Source organism: Lepisosteus platostomus, chromosome 9 (assembly GCF_059453375.1).
Source record: "Lepisosteus platostomus isolate fLepPlt1 chromosome 9, fLepPlt1.hap1, whole genome shotgun sequence".
NCBI lineage: Eukaryota > Metazoa > Chordata > Actinopteri > Semionotiformes > Lepisosteidae > Lepisosteus > Lepisosteus platostomus.
Window position 1 is genome coordinate 24973330 of NC_142619.1, and position 26289 is coordinate 24999618.

The following is a 26289-nucleotide window of genomic DNA, read 5'->3' on the forward strand; positions in this document are numbered from 1 at the left end:
GACCCAAGCTAAATGAATAGAGCAAAACAATATTGCTGATCTCAAACTTTGAGAATAGGGTAACTTTGCTGGAAACTACGAATGTTGCCGACCTCGTAATTGTACAATTGCAAAAGCCCCGAATGAAGAAAAATATTTTAAATTTATCTTCTTGTAAGTAATATTACAAAGGCGCACTGGGGGTAAAAGGACATCACAGGCCAGATGCTCCTGACTCGTTATTTTTCCATACTGCTCATCTCACGCCACTGTCTTCCCTTTACATTTTAAAAATGAATTTTCATACAACTATGTATGAGTCAGTATTTACAAATCTGCATGAAATGAGCTCTGTCCTTGTTTATAAATCAGATTTTTTTATACAATCTATAAATGTAATCTCTGTCCAGTAGAACACTGGCAGTAAACAAGGAACATTGATTTTAAGGGTGTGACAATCATTCAATTTAGAGGACAGCAAGTCCTGCAGTTTGCAATTGAATTTTGAATCACATTTGAATATTCTACTAATCCTCTTCTATATTTCACATGTTTATTTGGTTGCAGAGAAGTATTTCTGAACAGGAATGCAAAATCGCAGAAAGCCTTTGTTTTTGCATATTGGGCTTAGATAAATTGTCACTTTTGCAATGGACAGATAAGGATGTGGGGTGGACAAAAACAAATCTTTAAAGGTTAATTTAGATACATTCAGTATCTCAAATTCAATATTCAGTGGGAAATGCAACATTCCTCATAAAGCACATTTTTCAACACGAGACCCCCGCATGCAAAGATTATGCTGTTTTTTTTTTAATGACTGCATAGCGCTCCAAGACAAGGATGCTGTCAAAATGCTGAAGGACTCGCTTGTGTCTAATGATAAGTTTTTTTTCATTACATTTTGCTCAACCCAGTGTTTGCAGTTCAATCCTGGGGCATTATCAGTTTTGTGGAGTCAGATTCCATTTTCCAGTTGTGTATGAGATGACTGCTAAAGAGATCCCTATGTTTTATTTATTTTAATTACATTGTGTTATTTGGTAGCTTTGATTTGTATTAGTTTTGTTTTGATGGTGGGGTGTGGGATAGGGGGAACCGCAGTTTGAATTTAAATGTGAATGCTCACTATAGAATTGCCCACTTTCTTTTTTCAATAAAAGTACATATCTGGGATTTTTGCAGTCGTATGCTATTTCAAGTCTAGCTCAGCTGTGACGAACAGCATTTCACATTCATGAGAATAAATATCACGTATTTTCATTTAATTTGCTATAAAGAACATTTTATCAGTGGAGATTGCATGCATAGCCAGCAGACCAAAGCCTATAGTTCCTGAATGATGAGCAGCACTTAATGAATTCAGAAAAGGTTATTTCAAACGAGATATTTTCAGTGTTGCACACTGTGCTGCACGACATGCTTATAAAGCCATTCCCTTGTCACTTCATCGCTTTAAAGCTGGGGTATGCCAAGCGATAACCTCTTGACATTGCCAAATTTCAAGAGTGTTATTCATCATAAAAATGTTGTCCTTTCACTAGCAAAGCTTTGCACTGCTGCTTCCAGTTTTGTTGTCCCAGTTTTGACTTACTGAAAGTTAGTATAATGTCTGCATATTAAAGACGTGGTTCACATTGTCTGAAATTCCATTTCTTTTGATCTTCATATAACAGCGTAATGGCACAGGACATGCTTGTCTTTTGTGATTACTTTCAAGTTTGGAACTGCCAATTATTTTTTCTTATCAAACTCCCCAGTTACTGCATTGCCAGTTGCTCAGCTCATTGTTCTGACCCTTGTACTATCATGACAGAGGTGAAGATCGAGCACGTGCTTGTCATTTGAATGGCATTCTGTCAGACCACCCACTTTTGACACTGCCACCCCCACAGAGCTGGCAGGAGCACTACAGATTAGAGAGAAGGTGCTCTGATGCAGCTCTTTCAGAGAGTACTGGATGTGAAAGGCCGACAGTGAACGCAGTTCTGTAACGAGCCTCCGATACTCTAGCCAGCTATAGACACGCCCAATCCTCAGCTCTGTGCCACTGTACTAAGCAAACTAAACATCCTAGGTATCAAAACGATTCTGTTTCTGGGTGTAGCTTGCGCTCTGAATGAGCCACTTCACAACTTACTGCGTTAATGCTGCTTCTTCCTTCTGGAACACCGGGCATATCTTTATACAATATTCCTTATTGTCACCCTTGAGTTGTGTCCTCTGACAGTATGTGTGGCAAGGTTGATATGTTATTTAGGTTAGGATCTTCAGAGGCTTTCCGTCTTTTATAACCGTGCTTTACAGATTTGTTCTGAAAACTCAAAACTTGTGTCTTGGAAAATGTAAAGTTCTCAGGCCGTTATAGAGAACTTGGATTTTGTTTTTGGATATTGTAATTTGATGATTGGTTGACAGCCACGGATGTTCATGCAGAAAATAAAACTTGGAAAAGGGTTTTGAGTTATAAGTAAGGCCTTTGGATTAAAGAGACCGATTTTCTGTGAATCTGGTTGAATGGCTGGTAAGTGGAATAAGCTACCTGATATTTCTGGCAGAGCTGAAAATTTTTAGAAAGGTCTCTGAACAGAGGAGTAGAGTTTTCTTTGTTTATACCGCACTGGAGTCAAAATTGCACCTTAAATTCTTCATTAAAAGTTTTCTTATGGACACAGTTAGCCTTACACTACGGGACAAGCCTACTGAGGCCACCTGTGGTGACCCATAGGTAGAACTTAATTTGTTCCACTGCATGTGCCATAGCTTGCAGACAGGTTGCTGTGAAATTGAACAGCAAAAAAAATGTATTTGAGGTCCCTGATGCAAGATACTTCAGTGCTAATAGATAATGAACTGGCAGCTCAGAGAAGAGCAGAAACCTTCAACAGAGAGCGTGCAGAGGGAGATAAAAACTGTGCCTAGTGCTTGAGGTAAGGAGGAGGGCTGGTGACATTCCCAGCTCTTGAGAGGTGGGATTTTGAATCATTGAACACTGATGACGACTAAGCCCCAATTTGGTCATCTTGCCTGCCAACGATAACTGTCTTGCCACCTTCTCACAACGGAAATGCTGAAACGTTTCGAGCTGGAGTTTCTGATGGAGTTGAATTGGTGTGAAAACAGTAATGAAGAGGAGCATGATGCTGTGGTAGTCATTGGGAGGTGTCATGGTTCATAGTCTCCCAGATCATAGCCTGTCATTGATAGACAATTCTTGGCTATAACATCCTGCCATGATTTAAACACCCCAGATGACAAGTGGACAGAATGACTCCCACCTCCTCTTGATACGCAGGGATTTGCGATTTCTTGTGTTTTTTTATTTCTTTATTCTCAACAGGATTGACATTTAACATCTTAAATCACTTCCTCACATGTGCCAAATCTCTCACTAATGATAACATTTAATGCGTATGCGTCAATCAATGAAAATTACACCTCGAACACGTAATGTACGAAAAATCTGTATACTTTAAATTTCTCAATTCATTCAGGCTTAAACACTGATGTTTCTTTTGGTGCTCATGCTTACAGAAACAGACCAGTCTGATAATCAAGCACAACATTGCATTGTCCCTGTTTGCCATAAACAAATGTCAGCACTGTTTAAACCCTGAAGTAGTAGATTAGCATAATTTAACTGAAGTCTGTTTACTAGCAGATGAGGGAAAGTCAAATTTATTTTAACAGACATTAAAACATTCAAAGGAATAGTCCATTTGTGCTAGTACAATGTAACCAAAGTATATCGGCCTCAGGTTTTTCTCACCATCCTGTAAGTTACTCAGTAGCAGTGTTTAATATTCAGGTATAGTACACTCATTCTGTATAATGGCAAAATCCAACATCTTACACTGTTTGGGGTACTTATGAATAATATGTCAATAATCAGTGGCAATATCATAAACGGAGATTTCAAAGTATACAGGTTGAGGACTGTGAGCATTTTTCTCTTCCGTTTTTACCTGTTAGTAGTTTTACCTAATTAAGAACCCTATTAGATATAATCATAACGAACAAATGCATGTAACAGTATTTATAAAATATACATAACTAAAGGACTTGATATACCTATATATTTAGTTCTAGTTTTCTCCCATGAAGATATAACATTCTAAATATTGCATTTAGTGTTTAGTGATATTTGGATGCAGGCTAGGGTCTGATTGGCCTCGGTCTGATCGTGATGTAAGTCAGGAATTGATTTTTCCCAGTTTGCACTCACCATTCGTAACTATTTAACATGAAAATGGCATCAAAAGTTTTATTACTGCTCTTAGTTCTTCAAATGATCTCTATGCAGTATATGTAAGTATGTATATCATATTCCTCATTTGATTTTTTGTACATTTAGTTGTAGTTACATCCTGTTCAGGTCATTAGATCTGGTTTTTGCTTGATCCTCTCTCTCTGGGGTGTTTGGTGTCAGTGAAAGTGGCCAAACTTAAATAAAGTTTAGTAAATCAAACAGATTTTAATGTAAACAGTGTTTTTCCTTTTCCTTGTGGTGGAAAAGTTATGTTTCCTCGCAACGCCATAAATCCTTCCGAGTGTCCATTTGTGGAAATCAAGAATTCATCAGAGGCGGCCGGAGGCTGCATTCCTGCAGTGTGTAATAAATGACCGTGTCAGTGAGGTGGAGGTGTACATAAACCATGTGAATAAATGAATATAAGCCTTTGCTGGGCCTGTTGATTAATTGTAAGCAGGAAGTATCACAGTCCACAGAGGAGGGCTGTTTAAACAAGTATATTACCATTAAGCAAACAAGATGGCGGTTTTAGAGTACATAAAATTAGTATTTCTAATACATGCAGTTAACAGCAGTACAGCCTTTGGAGTGCACACTGTTCAGATCCTACCTTCGATAGTGAAGTAATACAATGAATTCTACACTAAAATTAGTTTGTCAACTTTTGATTCATTTCAATCCATGTTTTGGAGCTGTGATAAACAAAGTTAATTAGTAATGGTTAATGCTTGTTTTATGGTTAAATTGTTTATTGTTAAAGGAATGGGGGTATTATAATAAGAATATACCCCAGGAAAAGCAACTCCCCCACACGTTCTGCTTTGCTAGATGCTGTATTCAGGGGTGGAGCAGGACATGGACATGTATGGCAGCAAGAAAAGGCCCCACTGTTGCTGGAGAAAGGAATGATGGGATTTTTAAATATATTTGCCTATGAAACTCTGACAAAACTCAGACGCTTGGCGATTCTGCAGTTGAATACCAAAAAGTTTGGAAACTTAATTACAAAGTCTGGTAGTAAAGGCAGATACGATTCCATTTGGCTAGATTTAGTAGAACCGGGAAAGGATGTTGGTCCCTTAGCTTAAAAAGTAACTGCTTGTAAATAAAATTAGTTGTCATTTCAGTCTTCAGTTTGATGTTAGACCTCAGCAGTTTCCAAGTGTAATACAAGTCTGTGTGGTCTTTTCACATCTGCTGTTAAAGTAAACCTTCTAAAGGACCTTTCATGAGTTATCTCAACAGTCCCAGTAGGCGAGTATAGAGAAGCAGCACAAGTGCCCTCCAGTGTGATATACAGTAACATGGAAATTTATGTATTGTCAGAATGATTAGATTTTCTTAGCAAGAATCTGGCAGCTGTTAAACAGCTCTTGCTTTCAGATAGGGCACTGTCACCAGATCCAGAAGTACTAGGGTGTTTGTAAATGGTGCCAAATTGGAAGTACTCCTGGCCTTTATTTAATGTTTGTAGTGTGACATTAATTCAAAGAATTTTATATTACCTTTTGTAGCTGAACAATTCCTTCATCAAACCATTTGTGCATTGTTGGTTTTGTTCCACGTCTATCACATAAAATGGCTGAGTTTTTCAGCTGTGTAAAATAAGGCAGAAGCTGTGAAATAAATGAAAGTGGTTTCTACGCAAGTCTCCCTGTGTGTTCATGTTTCTAACCTGGGGCAAACTATTTTGAAAACAAATAAAAAAAATGTCTCTGTGTTCTTAGTTCTGACATGTCTGTTGTTGGAGGTTGAAACTTCTGGCTTCTTTTAGGCACTTCAGGGGAGTTTCAGGGAAACTGGGATTGCTTCTAAGAAAAGCATATCAGCAGTGTCAGTCTGCCTTCTTTAATATATTTGATATTTATTGTGTCCTTGAGAAAAGCCTCTGTGTTTCATTCAGGAATAATAATTCACTCAGGATTCGAGGCTATGGAATATTGTAGGCTTTATGTAAGCAATTCCAAGATATAAAAAGTACTAGGTTTTAAACAGTCTTTTTATATTTTTTAATGCATAGAATTTCATCCTTTATGTATTGCAAAGGTTCCTTCAAAGTCAGGCATACTTTCACAGTGTAGCTAATTTATTACCTTTCTGCGTAGTACTTGAAAGAAAAGCAGAAGGATTGCTGGCTTTGTCTTATAACATTTAACATTGTATCAGCAAAAACTGGGGGTCTTCGGGTGTAAAATAAGGATCTTCTAGTTTCTTTTGTATTCATTGTCTCAAAAATCCTCAGAATCCATTTTCTCTCCAGCTAATATTGACCTTAAAGAGGGAAATTGTCCAATTTATTTCCTGGGTCCCACTTCAGGGGTTTGTACTGTATATCCCACATGGAGTTTAAGGTCCCGAAATCATTCAGGAGATCTTTTTACAGACCTGAGGTCGTACTCGTGCGTGTGCTGCTCTGACCCTAGACTTGGGCAATGGCAGTCATGGTTTAAGATGTAATATATGAGATATCATCTGTAACTGGTTGCTGGGCATGTGAAATGTGCCAACGAGGCAGTGACACTCAATGCATGCATCATCCTTGCTGTGTTACCTTTTATCTCAGTTTGGTTTGTATGGTATAATTGGTTATTAATCTTAATATTGAAACCTTTTAGTTACTGGATTTCCCAGCGCATCGTTTGGATACATTCCCTTTCTTAAATGTAGGTATATACAGTGCTCATTTCTTGAATTGCAAGACAGCTATTGCTAATTTTTTTCTAGGAATCTGTGTATACCGGCCAATTAATAGCTGGCTTACCTTTCTATGATTTTTTTTTGCAGGACACATCAAGATCTGTAACCAGCCGATACAAAAGGTAAGCATTTTCATAAATGTCTCTCTCATAAATCTCTATATTTAGTTTTTGTTTACCTGTGATATTAAATATAATAATAGACTATCATCTTTAGAGTCATTTTGCAAAGCCTGTACCAATGTCAGTTTCCTTCTTACCTACAAATTTAAGCAGCCTTTTTAAAAAAAAATTCTTCATACATCCATGACCTGACTTGATTTCCAAAGAATAACTCGGGGCAAGGCCTTTTCTGAGCTCATGGCTTTCATTGATTCTCCTGAGACTCCTTTGGGTTTGAACCAGTAAATTCCCTATTCTTTTGTCCACTTTTTTATGAAACGGCCTGTGTTACTGGTCTATACACAAAAATGGATTTCCACTTTGCGAACACATACAACAGTTTTATCTGTCTCAACTGAGATCCAAGCCAATCGATCGAATCCTTATTTTGCCGTAGTGTAAAGTCTTTGAAGTCTGAAATGCCATTTTTTCATTGAATTCATTTTTTTTTCTTTTTGCACAATCAGCTTAAGAAAGTCATTTTCAGAGTGTGAAATGTTCAAGGATTCATTTTAAATTCAGAACCTGGATAGCACAGTAGTCCATTAATATTTATTGATGGACAACATGGTTTTATTTCAGCCCCTCACAAAAAATGGATATTTTTGGCAGTTTACATGGGGGGAAGAAATGGTCATCTAATACAGATGAGACAGAAGATTTCTTATAAAAAATAGGTGCTTCTTTCTTCTGTTACATTTTTTAATGACCAGAACAAGGACAAGAACTCTGTATATATTGTATATATTGTACAATATATTGCTTTTTTACGATTTACTTGGAACGTGAGAAACTGGAAGGACGGGACCACTGGGAAGGAATCTGAAACTTACAGGATATTTAATAAAAAGGACAGCTTTAAATAAACGCTCAGAATTGTAATACAGACTTCTTTATAGAAGGAATAGTGGCGTGACTCGTGAGATGATTGTTTGCATTGCTGAATTTAATTTTCCTTCTTCACTTGATGAAATGTAGTATAATACAAAAAGTACCCTGGGTCCATTATTGTAGATGGCTATTTCTTTATAAATTGTAATCCTGTGCTAAAATGTAGAATTGTACATGGGAGAGTGACCTAAAGCTGTATTTCAGTTTTAAAAAATCAATTTCTTCCTTGTTGTTCAGGTAATTGCAAAAAAAAAAGACTTATGTTGCTTTAAAGAAGGATGTAGTGTTGATGTAGAAAGTGCAGCTAAAGTAGCTGTACACGTAACTTAAAATAGCTTCATCTATGCAAAATGAAACATATCTTTAGACTTTATGGTATCATTTTGGTGCATATCAGTAATAGGTCTAAATAGAACATGGTCTGCTTTGAGCAGGGGTATGCTCTATAATGTTTGCCAAGTGAAGAATCTGTTTCTGTAATTGATGTGACATAATATTTAATTAAACTTATACCAAAAGCAATTGGTATTTATTCAAACGGTGAGAGAATGTTGAAGATTTTAGAAAACTGATTCATCACTCATAACATTGTGTTAATCTGAATTCTACATCTCCAGTTATTTTCCATCATTTAATTAAAAAGCTGTCTGGAATAAAATATCATTTTACTCTTCATTGTTGTTGACAGTGTCTCAAAGTCCTCTTCACCTTTATTTTTATTAATTTGGTTTTGCAGTTTTCTTGTTACACACCAACTCAATTCGGAATTGCTGATCTTTTTAAAAACTTGGCTGTTGGGCGATAACTCCTGTGCTCCATTGGGCGAGAATGAGATCCATGTCCATGTTCATGGTCCTATGATATTACCCACCTATTTAACCGTTCACAAGCTCCTCAACTGGAGGAGTGCCATGTCTCTGTGACATGAGGCTGCATGTTCCCTCCAACTGCAGGAGCTGCTGTTGGCCGAAAGGCCAGTAGAGCCCTGGGTGACTTATCCAAATTTTACCTCGGTGGCAGTTGTAGAATTCCAGCCACAGTCGACCAGTGTCCTGTCCCTGTCTGGGCATTGTGACCTCTGGCCATAGAACCCAACCTAAAAAAAAAGAGCATTTACCTGACATTTCTTATTTCCTGTAAGACTTGTGCATAGAAAAAGGCTAAATTTAATATCTCGGACTTGACATCTGCTTAGCTTTGGTCAGTGTAATGTTTTATCTTCATCTGTTTTTGTTCTTTCTACCCATGACTGTTTAACTGAAACCACTCTATGTATTGGTGGGAAGAACAGCAAAGTAAAGATGCTTTGTGAGAATGTTTCTCTTATATTATGCACCACTTTAATTTGGGTGAAGCACTGGCATGTCTTTGCAACATGGCTGAAAAATTGAAATGTTTCCCTTTCAGAAAATATAAACGTACTCATCAGATAGACTTGTTAGATAGTTTGTAGCTGGTAATTCCAGTAAGAGGTAAGACTGAGGAGGTGATAACTATAAAACTTTTTTGGGGTATCTAAAAGGGTTATTTTGTGCTGTATTATGCATTTTCAAATGCTTGTGTAAATGGGTTATTGCTGTGTTGTAAGTCTTTTGTTTTGTACCATGAACAAAACAATAGGTCTTGAATTCAGTCTTTAAAGTTAGATGTGAGACACGAATGTGAATGTTTAGAAGGATGCAGATTATTTTATTAAGAATGTCCTTTTTCAAGGGTCCACATGGTGAGCAGACCCAGAGGAGCGCTTAGAGCAACAAGTACATTATCCTTTTTCTAAGCTTGCAGGCTCTTAGGCAGACATTAAACTTGCTTTTTCAATCTGCAGTTAGTTTGCCATGTAATTTTGGGCACTACAGAATGGAAGAGATTTTATGTTTGCCTGTGGGCAGGCACTGGCGGCCTTGTTAAAATTTGTATGTATCTTACAAGAAACAATATAGAAGAACACTACCTCTTCTGGTTATGGGGCATGCATATTAATTAGCTCTTGTTATATCTCAATGCTTCAGATACCTATTTATAACTTGGTCACTGGTCAAAGTTATCTGTTAATGCTGTTGGGCCCTAATAATGTTGTAAGAGCTGTCCATAGCTGCTAACCTTAACTTTATACAGTGCCTTGCGAAAGTATTCGGCCCCCTTGAACTTTTCAACCTTTTGCCACATTTCAGGCTTCAAACATAAAGATATAAATTTTTCATTTTATGTGAAGAATCACCAACAAGTGGGACACAATTGTGAAGTGGAACGAAATCTATTGGATTTTTGAAACTTTTTTAACTAATAAAAAAATGAAAACTGGGGCGTGCAAAATTATTCGGCCCCCTTGCGTTAATACTTTGTAGAGCCACCTTTTGCTGCGATTACAGCTGCAAGTCGCTTGGGGTATGTCTCTATCAGTTTTGCACATCGAGAGACTGAAATTCTTGCCCATTCTTCCTTGCAAAACAGCTCGAGCTCAGTGAGGTTGGATGGAGAGCGTTTGTGAACAGCAGTTTTCAGCTCTTTCCACAGATTCTCGATTGGATTCAGGTCTGGACTTTGACTTGGCCATTCAAACACCTGGATACGTTTATTTGTGAACCATTCCTTTGTAGATTTTGCTGTATGTTTGGGATCATTGTCTTGTTGGAAGATAAATCTCCGTCCCAGTTTCAGGTCTTTTGCAGACTCCAACAGGTTTTCATCCAGAATGGTCCTGTATTTGGCTGCATCCACCTTCCCCTCAATTTTAACCATCTTCCCTGTCCCTGCTGAAGAAAAGCAGGCCCAAACCATGATGCTGCCACCACCATGTTTGACAGTGGGGATGGTGTGTTGAGGGTGATGAGCTGTGTTGCTTTTACGCCAAACATATCGTTTTGCATTGTGGCCAAAAAGTTCGATTTTGGTTTCATCTGACCAGAGCACCTTCTTCCACATGTTTGGGGTGTCTCCCAGGTGGCTTGTGGCAAACTTTAGACGAGACTTTTTATGGATATCTTTGAGAAATGGCTTTCTTCTTGCCACTCTTCCATAAAGGCCAGATTTGTGCAGTGTAAGACTGATTGTTGTCCTATGGACAGACTCTCCCACCTCAGCTGTAGTTCTCTGCAGTTCATCCAGAGTGATCATGGGCCTCTTGGCTGCATCTCTGATCAGTCTTCTCCTTGTCTGAGCTGAAAGTTTAGAGGGACGGCCAGGTCTTGGTAGATTTGCAGTGGTCTGATACTCCTTCCATTTCAAGATGATCGCTTGCACAGTGCTCCTTGGGATGTTTGAAGCTTGGGAAATCTTTTTGTATCCAAATCCGGCTTTAAACTTCTCCACAACAGTATTACGGACCTGCCTGGTGTGTTCCTTGGTCTTCATGATGCTCTCTGCGCTTTCAACAGAACCTTGAGACTATCACAGAGCAGGTGCATTTATACAGAGACTTGATTACACACAGGTGGATTCTATTTATCACCATCAGTCATTTAGGACAACATTGGATCATTCAGAGATCCTCGCTGAACTTCTGGAGTGAGTTTGCTGCACTGAAAGTAAAGGGGCCGAATAATTTTGCACGCCCCACTTTTCATTTTTTTATTAGTTAAAAAAGTTTCAAAAATCCAATAGATTTCGTTCCACTTCACAATTGTGTCCCACTTGTTGGTGATTCTTCACATAAAATAAAAAATTTATATCTTTATGTTTGAAGCCTGAAATGTGGCAAAAGGTTGAAAAGTTCAAGGGGGCCGAATACTTTCGCAAGGCACTGTATATGCAAAATGCCCAGATTAGAAATTGTAAGACACTTCCATGTCCAAACTGTTGCAATACAGCCAGAGTTAATATTCATAGCCATAATTCACATGTATACGTCTGAATGGGTTCGAATCCTCAAGAGACTTGTTTGAAAACCTAAGCCAACATCTGTAGAAGAAAGTAGACTTTTACTTTTTACATATTAGTCAAAGAATGTTTTTGAACTTCAGCAGTGTGATGGCTGTTAGTATTTTGAATTTAGCTGATGTTTATGCAAAACTGCTTTGCAAACTAAACAAGTGCTGAAATGTTGAATGATGCAAACTACAACGAGAAAGTTCACCATGTTTTTATCACCCAAACAATGCAAGGACCAGCAATTGTGGTGACTCTAAAGATGTCTAATGATGTCTGATGGTCTGTTCTGAGCAGCTGGGTCTTGAGCATATGCCTGTGGGTGATTAGAGATGGTGTAGTGCACATAACATAAGGATGGTTACAAACAAGAAGAGTGCTTTTTGGCCCTTCTAGCTCGTTTGGTTTATTAGCCAGTTGACCTGAGTATCTCATTCATCTCGTATCGGCTCACTCCAGACTCCCACAGCTATTCATCCATCCATTTTCTAACTATGTTTTCCAGTTCAGGGTCACAGGGGAGCTGGAGCCTATCCTGGCAAGCACTGGGCACAAGGCAGTGCTACATCATGTTAGACAATGCTAGACACAGCCAAGACAAGTATGTCTTGAGACTGTGAGGTGAAAATCGGGGCACCCATTGAAAACCTATGCGAACACGGGGAGAATATACAAACTCCACGTAGATAGCATCCCAGGTCTGGAATTGAAACCAGGGCTACAGGCATGTGAGGCAGCTGTCAGACTTTTTTAGCTATGTATGATTTTTCATTATAGGTAGAAATATTTGGAATGCTGTTAAGATGCTTCATAGGTAAAAAGATAATACACAGTTAAGCGATTCTTTACTTTTTGGTTGTAGGGTTGATGAAAAGGTCACGCACTAGTGACACCTTTTCCAACAATTCTCTGCATTACTTTTAACCACACTCCTGTATTAGAAGACCATAAGTGCATATCCGTGTAATCAAGATAAATAAAACTTAAGGAGCACTTTGTTGATTTCAAATTCAAATTTAAAAAGAATCTTTAAAACCTGTATGTAAATGTTTCAAAGAAATGTTGTGATACATTTACTGCAGTAGTGTATCTGAATAATATTCAGTGTTGATTAAGATGGATTTTTAAATAGAAAACAGGATTAAAAATCCTCACGGTTGTTCTTCAGATTTCCTTGAGGCTTTTGATACATTAGCCATGGCTGATACATTTCTGGCAGAGCAAGCAATGCCTAGAGTAACACCAGTCCAGTTTTTCCATTTAGGGATTACAGTAATTCACTCCCTTGTTCAGAAATGTTTGACAGATATTTGTAATGTTGAACAGTTCTGTTGTCCGATACAAAAAGAATATATCGGCACAAGGTGTATTGAAGACTGGAAGAGGATTTCAGTCAGAATTATGAACTACAGTTGTCAGAATGTGTGCTTTACAAATTTAGATATTGCCATGGTTACCAGTTTTTTTGGCAAAGACAAGGATTTCTGTAAGTTTCGAACAAAAAAGCATACCTAATTTGATGTGCTAAATATTAAACTGTTCAGTGAAATGCTTAAAGGCTGCGCTCTGTTACTGAAGAAGAAGAAAGCTTAAGCCTATTTTGATGACGTGTTTCTTGTCTTTATAAAGCTGAAGCAGTTAAAGATATGAACGTTTGATGTTTCTGAATAAGCTTAGTACTGTATTTCCCGTGCATTACATACTCTTAAGTGTTGACAGTAAAATGTATAAAATGACAGAACAGATTTGTTGCCTCATCTATTACTGTTGCAAGGTAATATTTCCCTGCACCTATACCACTTCACTGCCTGACAAAAATTTATCATGCATAAAAAAAGTTCCAAAGAGAATTTGAGTAATTTGGTTGCTGAGTGGCACGCTACAACATGACTTGCAATACTCTCATATACTCAATACTCTTGCAAAATGTCTCATATTGGGATCCTTGGATCAATTAGCCGCTAACTGTCAGACTGGCTCGATGGGCCAAATGTTCACCTCTCGTTTGTAAGCTTTTTTGACTTCAGCATCCTATATTCGATTATGGCCTCAGCAGCCTGTGTTTGTGCATTCCTCTTGTTCACAGAAGTATGTAAGCTTCACCAGGTGCTTCATCTTCCTTCCCCCTATCAAAGACTAGCTGGAAAGGTTTGTTATCTCTTCTGAATTGCCCTTTCTCTGTGGCTCTGTAATAGCCTGCTGTCCCCTCCAAAAGGAAAACCAATTTTCTTCCAGTTTACCTCAGCCCTCCCAAGAGTCACCAGAAGCTTACTGGGAACAGATGGAAGGAAGTTTAGTCGCAGTCAAGAATAAGAACTTTTAAATATACAGTGATGTTACAGGTTGATAGTGGTTACAATGAGAATGTTGTTTAAGAGGCTAATAAACAGGATGAACTGTACTGGAATAATACAAGATTATTAGATTGAGTTCTGAAAATGGCAGATTTTTGTTAGGCAAATTCAGGCAGTTGAAAAAGCAAAAACTGCATTTTCTCAATAACTTGAAATATAACTTTCTTTTAAAAATCTGTGTCTTATCAACTATTCAGTGTTTCATAAATGATATTAAAACGTATTATGTAGAATGTATTATAGAAAATCATATGGACACAGGTGTTTTCTTGTGTTTAGCACACATTGACACTGGCATTCTTATGACTTTCCTTAATTATTCAATGTGTTTTCTTCTACCTTTAAAAGTGTTGGAAGAATAAAAATATTTTTAAAGTATTGGTGGAATCTTCTGTTTTAGACTAAATATTGGCCTATTTACTGTACATGGTAAACTGAGTGATAGACATTTGAAGGTTGCAGTCTTCCTATTTCAAGGTAGTTTCACAACATACAGTACGTAGTTTTACTGTACTATGAAAACCATTTCAAGTGAAGTGATATATTTATCACTACAGCACTGTTTTTAAACTGATTTTAAAGTCTTAGTGTGGCCCACAGTGACAGCTGATAAACAATCAAGTAAATATGCTGCACACTGACTTTCATTATTTTGCTCATTGTTTTGAGGACTAAGAAATTCTGGGATAAGTCATCCGGAAGTCTGAAAGAGTAATTTCCCTGAGTCAATCTCTCTTTTTCAATGAAATATTGCAATAATATATATTGCAAAATGTTATACTCACGCCATAGGGTGTAGTGTTAAATTAAAACATTATTTATGTATTTTGCAGGTTATGGCATATTAACTTTAAGTTCTAAGTGGCGTTTCTATACAAACAAATTCAGTGAAGCAGCCTGACCTCTTTTGTTGCCTTGTCTCAATAGCTTCCAGATATATATTTGGACAGAAAACCCAGAAAATTGGGTACATAAAATTGTATTAAATTGATAAGACCCTGTAGTTTGTTGGACATAACCTATTTCAAGTAAGTGATCTCATTAGGAAGGTAATTTATTTAATCTTTCCTAATGTTCCATATAGTGTACCTGGAGGGTTTAATATAACCCAACTATAAGGTCTCCCATTTCCTACACTTTGCAAGCTTCCCCATCCCTTTCAGTGAACCCATCAGCACAGGTATTATGTGTGAAACCTCTTTAAAGATTTGACAATAGAATTTTTTTTTCTCTGGTAGCTTTTGGTTGCTTGTTGGCTTGACAGCGAAGGTTTCTGTCGAGCTCTCTTCCTGTTCACACCATCGTATTCATTGCAGAAGGCTGGTTCAGAAAGCACAGGGTCAAAATTTTTTATGAAAGAGTGCCATGTAAGGGCACTACTGTGTTCTGCCTTAAAGGGTAGAATAAAAACCTCTCCTCTTTGGTGCTGCGTTCTAAGAAGGTATTGTAATTTTGTAAATAGAGAATGATATATAGTAAGAGCCAAAACTGACTTATTTTTAAGAAGCATATGTATGCCTGCTTTTGAAATGTTGGTTTTTAATAGAATATTTTATTTCCCTTGAGATCAGATGTATGGAAACTAAACTGTTGTTCTCGCTTAGTCACATACTCTGTTTAAAGGCAGTATTCAGTATGAGTGTCTTTTGTGTATTTAGTAATGATTTGATATCATGTTAGCATATGATGTATTTATGCCATTTCTGGATTAAAATATGCAAACTGTGTGGATAAGAGTATGCTCTCTAGTGGATGTGTTTATGAAAAGGAAATGCAGCAAAGTGAAATTAATGACATAGTGTTTTCTTCTTAAATAAAAAGTGGTCAGTTTTTAAGAATAAAGCTTAAAACAAAAGTAGAACTTCAGAGGAAATGGCACAGAGCATCTAAAACGTCTTGTAATCAATGAAAATAAATACGGATACTTTTAGCAAATCTGGCCTTTTTAACTAGGTCAAGCTAAAGGATGATTCTCAATGAGATTGGATCTACTTGATTTTTTTTCGAGTAATACAGAATGTGTTCCCTTTGAGCTCCCACCACATTGATGTTGGTTTGTGATTGGATCCATGCTCTTTAGTTCTGCAGGCCCTGCTTCTGAAGAGGAGGTCCCTGGGAACAGATATTCTGCCCGAACGGATCGTTCAGGATACAGCCGCCACAACAGAGAGGCTAATCCTGCAGGGTCTGGAGCCCTGGAAAGGAGACTAGAAGAGCTGGAAAGGGTAAGGTCACGCAAAAACTTAATCTTGGAAGTTCGATCAGCATGTTTTGTTAGCAGTATTTCAGAGAGATCCTGGGTCAGTTCTTCCATTTTTGTGAAGATGTTACAGATTCATCCATTATGTGACTGACACTTTTCCTGCTGATTGTTGCAGCAAACTGTAGCTTCTCCATAGGAGTTGCATGGATAAGATGGATAGAGTGAGAGAGTGACTAAAACACAAAGCTGCATTCCCACTTAAAGAACTGCCCATCCAAAGCAGTTTGGCATTTCCTTGGGGTCTGGAAGGAAATGAGTAAATAGTATCAAAACTGAGGTACCAGAAGAAACATTTTCAAACCTAAAAGGTCAAACTAACTGCAGTGTCACACTATACATCCACTCTGCACAAGGTTCATATCTCATGATGACTCATGATTTTGAAAAAGACAGACTGGTAGTTCAGTTACATTCTTGGTTGCTAGGTGGACATGTTCAGACAACATTGTCTGCCTTGCTTACAGTAGACTTACAGTAGAGTATTGTTACTTACAATTGAGTATTGTTAACGAAATCTTGTGTTATTATCTCACAATGCACTAGTAAGACCTCATTAAGAATATTGTATACTCTTTTGGTAGCCACATTGCAAAAAAGATACCACTGTTCTGGAAAACAGTCCAGCAAAAGAGTGACCAGCAAAATTCTTGGGTCTTAAAGGAGTGCTCTACTATTACACAACATAAGAAGTGTGTTTTTTTTTTTTCTTGAATGGAGAAGGCTATGAGGGGACCTGGTTAAAGTATTTAACATTTTCCAAAGACATTAATACAACACAATGGACATTTTGGAAACTAAACACCGATGGAAACTAAAAGGGGTTGCATTTAAAACTGAGAACAGGACGCACAGGGGTGTAGGTGTCTAGTACAAGCACAGCCTTTTTGTTCAAGCTAATGCACTGTCTTCTCTCAAGAATGGGCAGGATGTGTTACTCATAACAAAATGAGCTAGGTGAGTTAAATGGCCTCTTGGTACCTTTCTTATGTTCTATTTTTTTTGTTAATGGTTAATATTGAAAACACCTTACAAAAACCTTCCCCCTAATTAACATGTTTGTATTTATTAATATAAACATTAACTTCATATCATCATAGAGAACATACTAGTTTCTGTATAGATTAATTTTAATTCACTGAATAATAGTGTTTTGAATATGTTTAACCTTGCAGGTCAACAGATATCAGTATTTTTTTTTACTATTCAGTTATGACCTGTTTAATGTTTTAATTTTTGTTTGGTTTAACATGTCAGCATACAGTATGTGCCCAGAGTAACCTTATATAGACCAAACAAAGGGGCAGATACTTTAAGTGTTGTGTTAAAAGATGGTGACTGCTTCTGGCTCCCTAGAATTTGAAAAAATGTATTTTTTCTGTCTTGTTCCAGTATTTACAGAGTAACTTGGCTTACTCTGAGTATTGAAGTTCTCATAAATTTGCTGGATGTGAGTGCATTAGCTGACCCTGGTTGTCAGTCTGTTCCCATAAGATGCTTCCCTTGTTCAGTTCAGCTCGAGGAACAGGAGTTTTGGAACAGATTTGAAGTTTTAAGGAGGCTACTGTCCTTGAACTTTTTTAAGTAAATTTTATCAGCAGCTGGTGTTTTCTTTAATTTTTTATTATGGTTTCTCTGATATACTGCCCTGAAAAACAAGTCTCTGCTATTTGGTTTTCTAAATAAAAAGGAATCTCCTCTAGGCAATAATAATGATTCTGTTTACTGTGAGATGACCTTTCCAGTTCAAAGACATTCCTCTTTCCTATGTGGTTATGAAAAACCTCCATTACAGCTGCAGTGCTCCTTAATCCTTTCTCTACTGCTGAACTAGTAGTTACACATTAACCGACACAAAGAGAATAAATTATGATAAGTTTTCTTATTTGACCAACAGTGATCTTTCAGACCACTGGATGACTAGATAATACATTCTCCACTTCATTCTACAATGGAATCATTTGCATAAATGGTGACTATTTGTAAATGAGAATAGGTTTTCTGGCTATGTAAAAAAAGGAAAATAAATATCTACTAAACCCTCAGATTCCTCGTTTGTTTTCATACTTGCACACATTTTAATGTTCTGAACTCAGTCATGAATGTTTGGAGCAATGCAGTTAAAAAGACAGAGCAGAAATGATCCTCGAGAGGTGTATGGGATGTCTTTCACTTACATGCTACTTCAAATGTACTTTTTTTAAAAAGTAGATTCAGATTCCTATTTACAAATTACAAACCATTGAGTTATAGAATGTGGAAGCTCTTACAGTAGACTCAGAATTTGAAAATTATTATATATTATTCTGCTTTAAGCTTTAATACTGTACATTTATGACACTTTTACCCTTTTATGTTTTGTGAACATATTGAACGGATCATGTCTTAAAATCACAAAATGTTTGGAGGTTTTTTGACCAAAGTAGCCACAAGCATTTAATTAAGTAGGGGTCTTGAACAGCACAGCTCTTAGCAAACTGAAATCGGTCTGCCAGTTGTTATTTTAGGAATTTCCTTTTAACTGCATTATAGTATAGAATAGTGTATTGGAATGAGTCATATAGATGAAAACAGGAGATCTACAAATAGGCCAGGTACAGTACAAAAAGAGTGCTGATGTTTCTGGCTGTCGAGACTGAGCTGGATAATCTCAAGAGTCAGTGTAAAATTTGTGAATCTTCTCATCCAGTACTAAAAGCCGACCATCATGACCTGCATTCTGTTGCAATTTATTTTCATAATCTGAAATGCAGGGGTTCAACCAGTCTGCACCCTTTAATAAATCATTACCGCCTCTGACTAATGTGCTGGCAATTAGACTGGAAGGGTTAAAATAGATCATTACTGGACAAATAATGTTGCAGCTGAGAGGGCACCACATGTTCCAGAATGTTAGCCAGAAAACAACAGCTTGGAATTATGTCCCTAATTGTTAACAATGTCATGGTGTAAAGTGAGTTTCTTCAGTCATGGACTACCTGTAGCCAGCTTCAGAGTTTCTAGTCCACAGCCCACATGCCTGCTGTATTTTACATTTTAGCAAAAAATAAGTTATTGTGTGTGTGTGGGGTGCAATAATAGATTAAAAACAAGATGCTTAGTATAATTTTGATCAGTAGGATGGTCTGAGAATTCAAAAATGGATCTACCTTTTAAAAAGCGATCAGTAATTACTTCAAGTTGACTTTGGATTCTGTTTTGAAACAGAATGACAAGTAAATGAGTGAAAAGCACAAATAACCTGAGCAATCCCCTCCTACATCGTTAAAATGAAATACGATGTGGTAACAGTTGTGATGATAGATTAGTCTAGATAGAGATTGACTTTTAGGAATGAGAAAGAGTCAACCCAGCAGGAAGAACAAATGTGATATAATGAAGCATTCCTGTGGCAAGATGCTGATCTTTCTTGATTTTAAGTGGAAAGTTCTGTCATTGCCCAACTTCGGAGTTGTTTGTCTTGGAGAACACTTTCTGGGGAGCCAGGAGAAATTGTTGATTCTATTTTAGAATTTTAGCATGTCAAAATACATCTTTTTAAGTAAATTTCTCTAGCCCAATTTCTGTAGCCCAAGATGTCTGCAGCAGAATGGGGAGCCAGATGATGAGCCAATTTTAGTTTTTATTACAACTCTCTTTTATAACCTGTATCATTGGTAATAATTTTGCATAATTTCAGATTAGGTATTTTCCCTCTCAATATGTTATATTATCCAAACCGTTTCACATCACTTCCACATTGCTTTTTATTGAGTTAATAATAGTTTATTCTGGTATGAAGAAGGAAAATAGTATTCTAGTGTCTTTCATTTGTATTTTTTTCTGCATATGTGCCTTCCTCCATGTTCAAAATTACAGCTGATGTCTTGTCATAGAAACCTTGACTGAAAACAGTGGCAAGAAGCCACTGAAAAGATCTTTTTGAACCCAATTTGTTTTATTTTCAGTGGTACTAATAATATAACAGGGTTCAGTCCCTTGCTTTTGCAGTGCTCTTGTTAAGTATTCTTCAGATTAATTGATTTTTTTTGTATTTTCAGGAGCTTGCCAAGGAGAGGCAGGAAAATGTACGACTATTGAAAATCCAACAAGACAAGGATGAAATGATTGGGAAGCTGAGGGAAGAAATTGACCTGCTAAATAGGGTGAGTGTGTTGGAAATGTGACCTTCAGCTGATTCTCAAAGCAGAACACTGGGATGAGATGCACATAATCATAAATTGCATGGCTGCTTTATATAGGTAGTGGACATAAAAATGGAAACACCTGGGTAACTAAAAGGCACTTCCTTCAGGTAGAATAGAATACATACAGTTGCAAGAAAATGTTTGTGAGCCCTTTGTAATTACCTGGATTTCTCCATTAATTACTCATAAACATGTGGTCTGATCTTCAACTAAGTCACAATAATGGACAAACACAATCTTCTTAAACTAATAACACGCCAACAATTGTACTTCCTCTTGTCAGTACTAGAATACAATGGCTTCCACAGAAGGTTTGGCAGAAGCTTATCCCAGCATGCCTACAGTCATATATAAAAATGCTGGACTGGCCTAGTTGCCTATAATTCTGGTTAGTATGGCTCAACAGGGAGACCTAGTGACGATGAAAGAGGGGTGACAGCTCAACATGCTGATGTTTCAAAAGCAGGTGTATCTGAGGTACTGTCAATTTAGCAGAAAAATACAACATCAGAAAGAAGCAGCAGGTGGTGGAAGCTCACAAGCCAGGTCAGTGATATATGTGCAAAACAGGCAAGCCATTGCTGAAAGCCTGACTGGAACTCTGCCAGGAACTCCGGAGAGCAGGATACTGTAGTTGGGTTGCAGAGTGGTTTGTGCACATAGGTCCCAGCAAAGCACATCTACAAGTCTGATGGAGCACAGAGCACAGGCAGTGGACAACCAAGCAGTGGAGAAATGGGGTACGGTCAGATGAATCATCCTTCTGCGTTTTCTTGACAAACTGAGGAGTACACCAACCAAGAGAGCTTCACAGCCCTAAGTGCTTGGTTCCAAGAGTGAAAGGTTTTGGCGGTTCTGTAATGTTGTGGGATGTATGTTCCTGCCATGGTTTGGTTGCACTAATTTCCTTGCAAGACAAGGTCAACACTATTTGCTACGTAGTGATGCTGAACAATTGTCTTGCAGCAGGTTGCAGTATTTCTTTCCTGCTGGGTGTGTATCTTCCACGATGGCAAGCTCACATCCACAGAGCGCGTGTGGTCATCCAGTGGTTTGACGACTTGACACTGATGACATCGTTTCCATTTTTTGGTCTAGTACACATAATTGACGGGCAGCAAAAAAAAATAAGTTTAGTGTTAAAATAAAACAGTAATGTTGAGATGTGTAAGCATCACAACACTCAACACAAAATGGAGTAGCATAACACCTGGTCTTGTGCAGTTTACAGGGCCTGATGGAGAAGCTGATATTTGTAGTGCAGAAGTCTAGTGAGAAATTTGAATGATTCCATGTTTGAGGGTTTTCATTTTAAAGTGATGGGAGTCTGTAATAGATTCCATCTCTGGCTATTTCTGCTTATGAACTTCAAGCATCTACCAAAATGAATGCAGCCATTTTTAATGTTTGCTTCTTTGTTTTAAATGTTTCCATTCCTTTTGCCTTTTCTTATGCCTAATTTGTTTATGAGGATGATTTTAGAGGACAACCACAAGTTGGCAGGAGAGTTTCACTTAATTTCAGAGTTCAAAATATTTGAAGTCTCTACTAGCATTATTAATCAATATATAAAGTTAATTTGATTCAGAGCAGTTTCTTAATCCTCCACATTACTAGATAAAATAAATCCTCAAGGCACAAACTAGCCACCTGTTATCAGTATAGTATTTGAAATATTAAAAATCAATTTAAGTCAGGTTTGTCAATCAATAAGTGTGAAGACTTAAGCCATTTGCAGTGCGTTGAATGGTCTTAAGACATTTAGGTGAGAAGATGTTTTTTATAAGGATTGTGGAAAGGTCAGTTTTTGAACAATCCTTTTAATATTATTCATTGTGATCAATTTTAAATGTATCACTCATTTTAAAGTTTAATCACAGTTGGTGAAAACTTTATTCATTTGCTCAACTTTGTTTTATCTCAAGTAACCATGTGTTGGAGAAGACAGTGGATGAAAGGAGAGTTCAGCATTAGTACCTGTCAACATTGTTAATGAAACAGGGAGAATTGGTGTGTGACAAAACACAGCAGGCAGTCACCAGAATTAAAATTATTTCAATCATAACAGAGATTAATTGACTTCCTCCTCTGTCAGACCATACAAAGAATCTCAGAATCCTTAGAGAAATAAGGCTTTGTGATGTGTTCTAAATAAAAACAACAAATTGAATTAATCTCCATTAGAATCCGAATTTTCTTTTAGTGCATTACCCTTCTGTAGATCGACAAAAAGTCTTTTTCAGCAGGAAAACATCAGAAACTTTGTAAAAGCAGGTGAAAGCAAAAATATGTGTATTGATTTATTTAATTTACTTTTAGCTTGTCAGTGTTAATTAATTATAAAGAAAATAGGGACTGCAAATTGGCTCTTTTGTCTATCGTGAAGTAAAAAGGTTAAATGGAAGGCTGGTAAATTGCTTCCCTTTCTGTGCTTTACAGTAATCAGCTTTGTATTGTGCTCATACATCTTAGATAAGCACATAATGATAATTACTAGCTATTTCAGTATTTTCCTAGAGACCAAAAGCTTTCCTGTGTTTAGGGTTCTTTTGATAAGAATTTGCACTCTTTTACATTTTCTTTGGATGAATTAAATTTCAGATGCTATTTGGTCAGCAAAGTAGATCACAGGAAGGTCTTTACTTCACCACAGCTGCAGTTACATGTTCTGCTTCCACATGCCTTTCGCTTCCTCAAGTTGTGGCGCACGTCACATCAAAGCTCTCTTAGGCTGTGAAGTGAAGTCTAAACGTAAGACTTCACTCAAAACAGCTGCTTCATTTTAGCATTGCACTCACAACAGTTCTGTGGTCTGATGGTGTTTTTAAAGTTTTTATGAAGTATGGAATATTAAACTTCATTATAATGAGGGTTTAGTCAGTCATATTCATTCTGGGTAAATTCATCTCTTGGGTTCTGTCAAGGCATTAAGGCTTCTTGTGATTGAAATGTAACTGATTGCAACTATACTTTTGTTACCCCTACTGTATATCAAATTCTTGATACCGAGCACAATTCAGTTCAGATACTGTATCTAAATGACAAGATTATATCTTTAGGAAATGTCAGCCAGAAAGCACTATTAGGGCTATGTTTGTGCTTCTCTTGAATGTTTGTTTAGTGTTTCCATATGAGAATAGCACATATGGAAATTACAAAAATAATCATATTTGAAATAAACACATCACAAAACATTTTTTACATTCTTTTCCTAATTCAAAATAAGTCCAGTTGCATTCTTCAAACAAAATTCTCATAAAATTAGAAATATTCTCCCATGAACTATAGTATTCAAACATTTTACCATAATTGCTGGTTTTCTAGAAAAAAAAAGTCTAATGGAATTCTGTGAGCCTGTTTAAAAGAAAGCCGTGGTATAATTTAATTTCTAATGTGTTGCACTGTACATTTTGAAATGTTCAGTATCATTTTACTCATGTATGAATGTGTTGCACTGATTTATTAGGTACCAGGCTACATGTAAGATAAGATCACTTAATTGGCCATATACAATTTCTTATATTAGGAATTTGTCTTTTTGCATTTCCCAACTTGCTCTCAGTTAGATACACAGGGAGAGAAGCTTGGGGTCAGAGCGCAGGGTCAGCCATTTATACGGCGCCCCTGGAGCAGTTGGGGTTAAGAGCCTTGCTCGGTGACCCAACGGAGTAGGATCCCTCTGCCGGCCGCGAAGAGCACATTCGGGATACGAACCTGCAACCTTCCAGCCACAGGCGCAGATCCTTAGCTTAGCTGGTAAATCTGCAATAGCACTCACACAAATACTTAACTACCTTCTATTGCACTGGTTAAACAGGGCTGTGTTGATGGATTATCCCCAGAAACTTGCATATTAATGACATTTAATGTGTAAAAAAAACAATGTTGCTTTAATTCTTAAAGTTGCATGAAGGTTACTACTTGCTTGTTCATTCATTCTGTCATTCCTGTAATTCAGTGTTTCAGAAAGTGTGGAAATTTCCTGTGCTGGATTCTATCCTGTATTAAGAAAGTATTACAATAAATAACAGAATACAGGAAATGTAGTGCATATCTACATTCTCCGAAAAAATTCAGAAACAATCCACCATTTCTAAAGCACACACGTACTGCAATTAAAGACATTCATTCCTTTTCCCTCTAATCGAAACTCTTAGATCAGGCACAGGGAGAATCCAGAAACTGCTATGAACCCTTTCAGTAGATTTTACTGAAACGTGTCCAGCATCTTCATCTGAAGTTAATTTTGCTTCAGAGCTAAGCAATTCAAAAACTACTATCGGTATAAGGCTTTTCAAACACTAATTCACACAGTAAATAATTAATTCTGTTTTGCATGGATATTAAATATGCTTGATGTCTTTAATAAGGGTGTTGCAAAAAGTTGGATGTAGACAACTAAAATGTCACCAAAATTAAATGTGTAGAATGAATGAAGTTTAAAAGAGCTTTAGTGGAGTGTAGTATTCAAGAATTCAGAATGTGGTGCTCTGCAGATTCAAACATTGGTGCCAGAGTCATGCAGAGTCCTAAAAGTTGAAGTTTACCTAGAATGGCCTTTGGAAGTCTATAAAAAGAGCGTTACTGTAATCCATCTAATGAAAGTGTGAAAAAAATGTTTCAGCTGCATCTGTGTAAGAGAAATCTGTTAATGAGGTGGAAAAAAAGTCCCTGAGATCAGATGTGTACTTCAAAGTACAATGCCTGTTCACAGATGTCACCTAGATCTGTAATCAATCATTTACTGATATCCAGGCAAGAACAGAAGATCACAGCTTTGTGACCAATAGATTTTAAAGGTTTTCAAGATCACAAAAACTTCTGAGCTGTTCACATTTAGCTGTAAGAAATTGTATCTCATCCAATTCTGAAACATCCTTCATGTACTTTGGAAGGATTGGAACAGATAGGTATGGTTTAACAAAAATATTTGGATGTCATCAGTGTTCAAAGTGCCAACCTGCTTGCCTTGTTCTGCATGTAAATGTAAGTTGAACAGAAATGTAATGTCCGTGGTCAGTGATATAGGATTGAAACAAGTATCTAACTCTGTTCCCTGATTTGTGTCTGGATTAGATTGTGTTTTTGTGTTCCAGCAGTCCTTCGTTTTTGATGTGCATCAAGTGTTTGATTTAAACTTAACTTTAAGGCCATGGTGTGATGAGTGAATACGTGAAGTGATGTACTGTATAAACTAATGAGTAGTACTCCTTTGACCACTTTAGAGGCAAAAGGTCATATTTTTCCAATTCTGCTGGGGTGTTAAGGTGAGACAGGGGCAATGTGAAAAAAAAATTAGAATGTTATTTTTTGCATTTCTTTGCACAATAGCTGGGTAATCATATAAAACCAATATGTAACTTTAGATTGTATTTTTTAACAGTAAATAGGTTTACTTTTTGACACTGATGGAAAATGCCCTCCACAGTGCCGTTATAGGGGTAGAATTATTTAGAACGATGAATCGTTCTTCCAACATTCTGGCTTTGTATCAGATTTTCATAAAGTTCTGACTGCTGGGCTAAAATAATTTTGTGAATGAAAAAGATGACTTTGACTCACTCCAACAAAATGATCATCCTTATTACTGCATTTTTGTTAATATGTTCTCAATATCTACTAAGTTATAAATTAAACCTGCTAA

The 26289-nt window shown here is 37.1% G+C and overlaps 1 protein-coding gene across 1 annotated transcript in view; it reads left to right on the forward strand.

Moving 5' to 3' along the window:
- Positions 1–26289, forward strand: part of pawr (PRKC, apoptosis, WT1, regulator) — a 98470-nt gene that overhangs the window by 65836 nt on the left and 6345 nt on the right. Inside the window, exons 4-6 of the mRNA XM_088647273.1 lie at positions 7016–7050; positions 16279–16423; positions 20499–20603. Of these exons, the coding sequence (XP_088503399.1) occupies positions 7016–7050; positions 16279–16423; positions 20499–20603 (285 nt within the window). The remainder of the gene's footprint in view (positions 1–7015; positions 7051–16278; positions 16424–20498; positions 20604–26289) is intronic.